Source organism: Monopterus albus, unplaced genomic scaffold (genome assembly GCF_001952655.1).
Source record: "Monopterus albus unplaced genomic scaffold, M_albus_1.0 scaffold638.1, whole genome shotgun sequence".
NCBI classification, from domain to species: Eukaryota; Metazoa; Chordata; class Actinopteri; order Synbranchiformes; family Synbranchidae; genus Monopterus; species Monopterus albus.
Genome location: NW_018128518.1, coordinates 7,218 through 14,599, shown reverse-complemented (window position 1 = coordinate 14,599; position 7,382 = coordinate 7,218). Strand labels below are relative to the sequence as shown.

General features: G+C 38.5%; 1 protein-coding gene across 1 annotated transcript; it reads right to left on the bottom strand.

Moving 5' to 3' along the window:
• Positions 1-5,716: 5,716 nt before the first annotated feature.
• LOC109953354 (olfactory receptor 146-like) lies at positions 5,717-6,697 on the bottom strand. Its single transcript, XM_020588806.1, has one exon. The coding sequence runs from the start codon at positions 6,695-6,697 to the stop codon at positions 5,717-5,719; it is 981 nt and encodes a 326-aa protein (XP_020444462.1).
• Positions 6,698-7,382: the final 685 nt, after the last annotated feature.

The window sequence follows — 7,382 nt, the reverse complement described above, 5'->3', positions numbered from 1 at the left end:
AGTTTTCTCCTCTTCCTGGCTTCAGATCTAATCTCTGTTTACTAAACTTGGTGTCCCAGTGAACCCTATTTCCCCTGGCTTCATCAGCCAGGTGGTGGTGATAAAGTAACTGTGGACTCTCTTCACCAAAGTTGTAAATCTAATGAGATTCAGTGATTTAGTGAACAAGTCCCTTTGATGTTAAACAGTGCTCCAGTTGGCTAACACAGTAAATATTGACCAGTGATTCAGTGAACACATGGGGTGATATGTAACTACGTAAACATAACTGTGAAATAAAAGTATGTAGGCTTATGTGTACTATAAACTAAAAAACCTTAACTAATCCTATTTATATTTACTTAAAAATAAAAATCACCCCAACATACCTCACTAGGAAGGCGCCCAGGAGGCATCCGAAACAGATGCCCGAGCCACCTCAACTGGCTCCTCTCAATGTAGAGGAGCAGTGGATCTATTCTGAGCTCCTCCCGGGTGACTGAGCTCCTCGCCCTATCTCTAAGGGTGTGCCCGGCCTTAGACATTGTGTATTTAATAATATTTAATAAGGGGCGACACAGTTGACTGGTGGGTTACTCTTGTAACCAAGCTCGCCTCAGATACTATCAAGAATGCTGCTCCCTAATGTGAGCTGACTTTGAGAGCGCTGACTTTTAAGCTTCTCCTCTGTCATTTTGTGACAGCAGAAACACGGCTGCATCATGTGACCGTAATGAAGATAATATACTTCAAGTGTGTCATTGTTTGTCATCAGCGAGCTTTTGGAATTGCCTTAGTTAACTATTGTCAAACATTTCATCAGGTTTTGTGAGAAAAATCTGTACAGTGAACTAATAGTTGCATTAGGCAATTTTTCATTCAGAAGAAGCCAATGTTTCGGTTCTCACCCCAATAAAAGCACAATGCATGATGCAAATTTAACACTAATAAAATTTATGTTTCACAAACAGAACATCTAAAAGGTTTATACATTAGCTCTTTACTGTCACTGTTCATTCATAATCATTTAGCCATTATTTTATTTTAATCCAATTTAAATACATTTATACCTTATAAATATAGCATTGATTTGATTTGAGGTTTTCTGTGGCCATGGGGTCAGCAATGTCTTGTTGCTAGTAAGTTGACTGACAACCACAGTTGCTGAAAAGTTAAAAGGACTTCCACATGAAAGTAAAGGAGTATTGCACACTGAGGAAGGCAGAGTCAAATCATACATATTCCCCGCTGTGCTGATGTGTGACAGGTTCTAAAATCTGATTTTACAACCTATCACATCAATAACCAGTGTAGTAATCTGATTGTTCACGGAATCAGAGTATTGTTTTCTTTTGTTTGCCAGAGTGTGTTTTGTCTTTGTGGTGATGCAGTGAGGAATTTATTGTTCGTATCTCATGTTCTATTGTTTTGCAATGTTTTGAGTGTACCATAAAAGAAGACAATAGATGACAACCGGAAAAAAAAGGAGAAGAAGAAGAGAGAAGATGCGCGAGTGGGGGGGGAGGAGAACGAAAAAAAAGAGGGCACGGCAATGGCCGCCGAGGGTGTGTGGCTGTGAAGTATTCAAAACAAAAAGAAAGTGCTCAGACTCTAGCCTCAGCAAAGCTGGACAATTGTTCCTGCTCCGACGGACCGCGGAAGAGTTCGGGAGGGACCCACGCTGCGAGGGAGTGAGTGAAACTGCGTTGCCAGAAGACGAGGCTTAGAGGGTTGAGCCGAGCTAGCACTGGAGCTAGCGCTGTGGCGTATGTGTGGATTGTTCCGCCGAGAGCCATAGGGAAGCTGACGGTATTGCTGCCGGAGACTCAACACTCGCCTGCGTGGGACGACGACAGGGCCGTGGGGTTTCCGGGTGTGGACGGTCTGTGTTCTTGGGCTGGTAAGGAGGAGTTTCATCACACTGGTAGGACTATTGCAGTGGATCTGAATGAACACGAGCTCCAACGCGCGCCAACACATGCTAGCATAAAACTCTAAGGGTGCACCCAGGTAGACTGTGGGGTTACAATAGTATTTGTTGTATTTGTTGCATAAAACTGTGACCTGTGTTTTGTTTCTTTTAGTTAATACACAAAGTTAAACTGCATTTGGTGTGTGTTTTTCATTTATATACTGTGAAACAGTCTCTGGAAAAATTATCCGTAAATTACAGGTACCGGATGTACATATTCTGGTTATTTAATTTAATGTCATTTCTGGGGTCTCTATAATTGGTGTTTTAAGGGTGAGAACCATACTGAACCCTAGACAAAGTTGTTATACATTGAGGTGTCCCTTTGCCAATTTGTGTTATTTGAGCTTGGAGGTTATATACTAACTAGGCACTTCCTTGCTACAACGAGCCGGGTGGCAAAAGGGTTACACCTAATTTAATCAGCTGATGCTGAAAGTCTTTTCAGTTTGATTCTGCTCAATTTTCAAACAGAATTTGCCACAATCGTGACCCAATGTGAGCACAGGCTCACCTCTCAGTAACTCTAGGTCCTCTCTCTCACCAGGTCTTAATTATTAATGTGCTTAGTCCTGCACATCTTCTGTCATAATATCAAACTCTATTTGTAAAAGTACTCTAGATCACAACAATCTTCAGTGTTCTCTTCATAACTGCCCCTCACACAACCACAATAATAGACATTAAAACATGCGGCATTTACATAATGATTTTAAAAAAAGTCATAATGTCCCTGAATGGCTTGAAAAGTTTAATGTGAAGTAGTGTTCAGTCAGAAAACAAAGATGAATTCAGTAAAGAGATCCAGAAAAGAAACAAAATGGCTCATTTCAATGCAACTTTACGGTATCAAAGCTCATCAAGAAGCAGAAAAAACATTTGATCACAATAAATATTTCTCACTCAAACAGTGATTCTAGCAATGCAAATGTTTTAAATTTCACATGAAATGTTAAAACAAAAACTATAGTCATTACAGTAGACTCAATCAGGACAACATCATTATGCTGAGACACGAAGTGCTTCATCATAGTGACTTATTTGCAGTAGTTGCACACAAACCTATTTGAACAAACAAAAGCAATTAGCAGAATACTAGTGTTATTGTGTGTTGTACATGGCATTGTGTATAAAGACGTTAATACCATATTGTGCTATAAAATAGTTATTTTGAGTAATGCAATGTTATATTTGATTTAGAATTACTATTTTTCAAGGAATAAAATATGAAGGTATGTTATGAAGGTATTCAGTTTGAAGCACAGCTGTTTTCTTGGTTGATTTTGTTCCAACCTTTACTGAAATATACATAATATCCTAAACAGATAGCCCAGAATATACAGAAAGAGTTTGGACTGTTGCGTCCTTTCTATGGAGGAGAAATTCAAATAAGTTTTTGCTGTTGCAGTTTGTTGTGCTGTCCACTTTCATATTCTGGCTCGAACATGTCAAGTAGGGTTTGAGGTGTTTTGTCATTGTTGAAAACATAGCTTATTTGTCAGAGTTTTTGTTTATGCCTTGTGTAGCTTCCTGAAGGAGTTGTGCTCGGTCGCAAACTATCCTCTCGTTTTCACGAGGCTCTCCTTGTGATATCGGGTTTTATTGTTCTGAAATAATTACAGACTATTTGGAGTTATGATGAGTGCAAACCTAATCCAGAGGTACCCACAATTAAACACTGAATGGCTGGTACTGAGCATGCCACAGGCACTTGAAATATTGCTTAAAAGCAAAAATTACATGCTGGTAAAAGTATTAACATGCATGAGTAGATATCTAGTACTTTTAATATAGCTGTGGCAGACTATGGATTCTCATTCTATTCAATATACTTGTACTTCAAGTATACTTTACTTCAGTCTTCCCAGTACTAACATCTGAATATTTTAACATGTCAGGTGGGTGTACTATCTTCCAGAAAAGTTGAAACATCAGTGTCTATACAGTCAGCTAAACAGTCCCAAAAACCTTTAGAATAGGGTCGGTAACTGTTTATCTTTTCTCTCAATACTGTTCTTTATATTAATTATTAATAATGAAAATGACTGAATAAAAATTAAATGCTATCAAACGTCTTATTAGAGAATGGGAAATAAAATGATGGGTAATAGATTATGATGATTATGCATTTTTATGATCCTGTCCATCACAATGACAGACAACATACAAGAGAGTCTATTCCTACAAGCCACAGTCAGTTTTTACCCTATTTATTGTGCACATTGAATGCATCTGTGAATAAACTGCACTATGTAATTACTGTTGGTTACAGGACCAAAGTTGTTCTTTCTTCAGTGCACAAAAGCTGTTAAGTCATAATAGCGGACTACTGAGTGACAACTTATGTATAGTGCCCCTACAATGAATATTTTTGCTATTACAATATAGAAAGAAAGTACACAATTGCTAAGAGAAGAAGACAGAGGAAGGATCTTCCATTGCTCATATATTTCTCTTGTTTCTTTCCATTATCATTATGGACGAATGACAACAATCATCAGTCTATTAGTCCTTGTTTTTTGTACCAAGTTTGAACCCATTATCATAGTTACTTAAATGATAGACTGGTTACAAGATCAATATGACATGAATTTGGTTGTTTTGACAGGTAAGCAGTGCAAGTAATAATGGCCTTCACTCTTCCCTGTCTTGTGGAAAGTGTTGACAAAGCATTAACTTACCAACTGCATGGTTGGGAGTAACATCATTGCAGACAAGCTCGTTTATTGGGCCATGGTAACAGAAACAGCTGTTAATAACAAGAAACATACAGAACAACTCTTGAGAAGGCCAGCTGCAATGAGCCAGAAAAAGGCAATCAAAGAAAACAGGAACCTGTTAGTGCAGTGGGAAGATGATAGTTATCAGTCTGTCATTGTATAGTGCAACCAGATTAAGAGCCTGCATCAAATGGCAAGTGAGGCAGAAAAACATGAATATCAAGCAGTTGTTGTAGAGAATGTAGGGATGGTCAAACATAAAAGTGTCAAGGACATTTATAAAAGTGTCAAGGACATTTGGCATAAAAGCACTGAAATAATGTGAATTAAAAAGAGAAAGACACTAACACTTGTCTTGTCCAAGAGCTGAGTTGAAAAACTCTGCATGAAGACTCTTTGTCAATGTTTTACTGGTATATAGCAGACCGAATCAGAAATTGTGTTAAGCACTTTTCTACATGTTGAAGTGCACTCAAAGCACTTTACAGTGTTTACTATTCACCTTTTAACACACCACCAATATCACCAGGAGCAAACAGGGGTTCAGAGTCTTGCTCAAGGACATTTTGACACGTGGACTGAAGAACCCAAGGATTGAACTGCCGACCCTACAGTTAGAAGAAAACTCACTCTAGCTCCTGAGTCAGAGCTGACCATCAGGACAACCGGTCAAAAAGTCAGAACATATGAACAGACACAAACTGTTTAATCACAATAACTTGTTTGCAGTATATACACATGCAGATATGACACAAGCCCAACATACTAGTGTTATTGTGTGTTGTACCTGTCATAATGTAGAGTGTAGTTAATACCACAGGGCCATAAGAGTTATTTTGAGTATTGTTCTTTTAAATTACTTGACCTCAAGATGAATCACTACAACCCAGTTTTATAGAATAAATTCATATTCAATCATTTGTGGGATGTTACAAAAGTGTCCTCTTTACAATAAGCTGTAGCTGTTGCTCTATAGACTTTGCTCCAACTTTTACTGGATTATAAACAATATCCTAAAGAGATGGCGCTGAATATACACAAATGATCATTTTAAAATTACTTTCTTCACAGTGTTTCTGGGTTGCTTTCTGATTTTTAATAATTTCTTCACAGATACTTTGATTTCTTGTGTCTGCAAAACATAAACAATTGGATTCAACATGGGAGGAAAGACAGAGGTCAGTGACATGTTTATGAGTCTGGTATTTGGATCTATAGATCCAGGAATAGCTAATGTGATCATTACAGGGAGGAAATAGATTGCCACCAGTGTAAGATGAGATGAGCAGGTTTTAAAGGCCTTCACTCTTTCTTTAACTGCAGCTACTTTAGACAATGCATAGCCAATATATGAATAGCATGACAAGATAAATAGCAGTGGAAACCAAAGAATAAGAACTGATAGAAAACAACCAACAATCCAGGTGAGTGTGAAATCATTGCAGGCGAGATTCTGCACCAAGTCATAGTCACAGAAATAACTGTTAATAACCACAGATTTACAGAAGGAAAGGTTTGTGAAAAGGGCAACTGCAATGAGTGCAACACTAATGATTAAGAGCCAGAAAGAGGCAATCAAAGAAAACATGAACCTGTGGGTGACCTTCACATGATAGTGCAGTGGGAAACTGATGGCTATCAGTCTGTCATAGGCAAGGGCAACCAGATTAAAAGGCTGCATTGCAAGGAAGGTGTAACAGAAAAACATAAATGTAAAGCATTCATTGTAAGGAATGTTGCGATGGTCAAACAGAAAAATGTCAAATACTTTTGGCACCAAAGCAGAGCTACCAACCAGGTCTGCAAATGCTAAATTAAACACCACAATATATTTTGGAGTTCTTAGCTTATGATCCAAACATATTAACATCACAGCTGTGTTTCCCAGCACTGAAACAATGTAAACAACAAAGAGAAAGACATAATAATACTTCATATCAGGTATGCCAATAAATCCACTTATTATAAAATAAGCAGGATGCACAAAAGTGATGTTTTTCTCAAGATCTGGGTTGAGTAACTCCATAGTAAAACTATCCACAACACAGTGATTTATAGAAAGAGGTGTCCTCCTCTGACATCGCTCTCCTTCTGGTGGCAGAGCTCTGTCGAGCTTTACCTTTGCTCAGAGAGGGCTACCAAGAGAAGCAGCCCTCCTCTGCATTTTTGTTAAATAAGGTCTGTTATGGCGAAGGACTTACGTAGGAGACGCGGTACTTTTATGTCGCTTTATTCACCATCGACATATCTGCATGCATACTTCTCCTCTACCCTGTCTCTCCATCCTACTTCTCTTTTTTTTTTCTCTGTCAACCTGCACTCCCCAGCGACACCTCTGGTGCTCAAGGTAACTACAGCTATATGCTATTGCAAGCATGAACACAACATTTCCCCTTTTCCTGAATCGTTTCGCACTTAGTAAGACTATAACAAAACTGTAGCAACAGGACTTCGCATGTCAATAGTATATTAACCTTAGAATATAAATTTCGTAACATCTGTAATGTCATAAACAGTACTACTTGTTAGGATGACTTGAACACAGAAGTGAACGAGTCACAAGAATTGACGGACCCAGGTGGCTGACTTCGATGCAGGCAGTGCTAGTTTATTTACAGTGTTAAATAAGTGACAAGAAATGAACAGTAGAGTAGCAATAGGACCGGGTGTCGAGCTTCAGAGGGTAACACAGTCAATGGTGGAGATGATGA

Bases quoted from the DNA above. Each gene is read 5' to 3' on its own strand.
- LOC109953354 (XM_020588806.1), bottom strand. From the start codon at position 6,697: ATGGAGTTACTCAACCCAGATCTTGAGAAAAACATCACTTTTGTGCAT.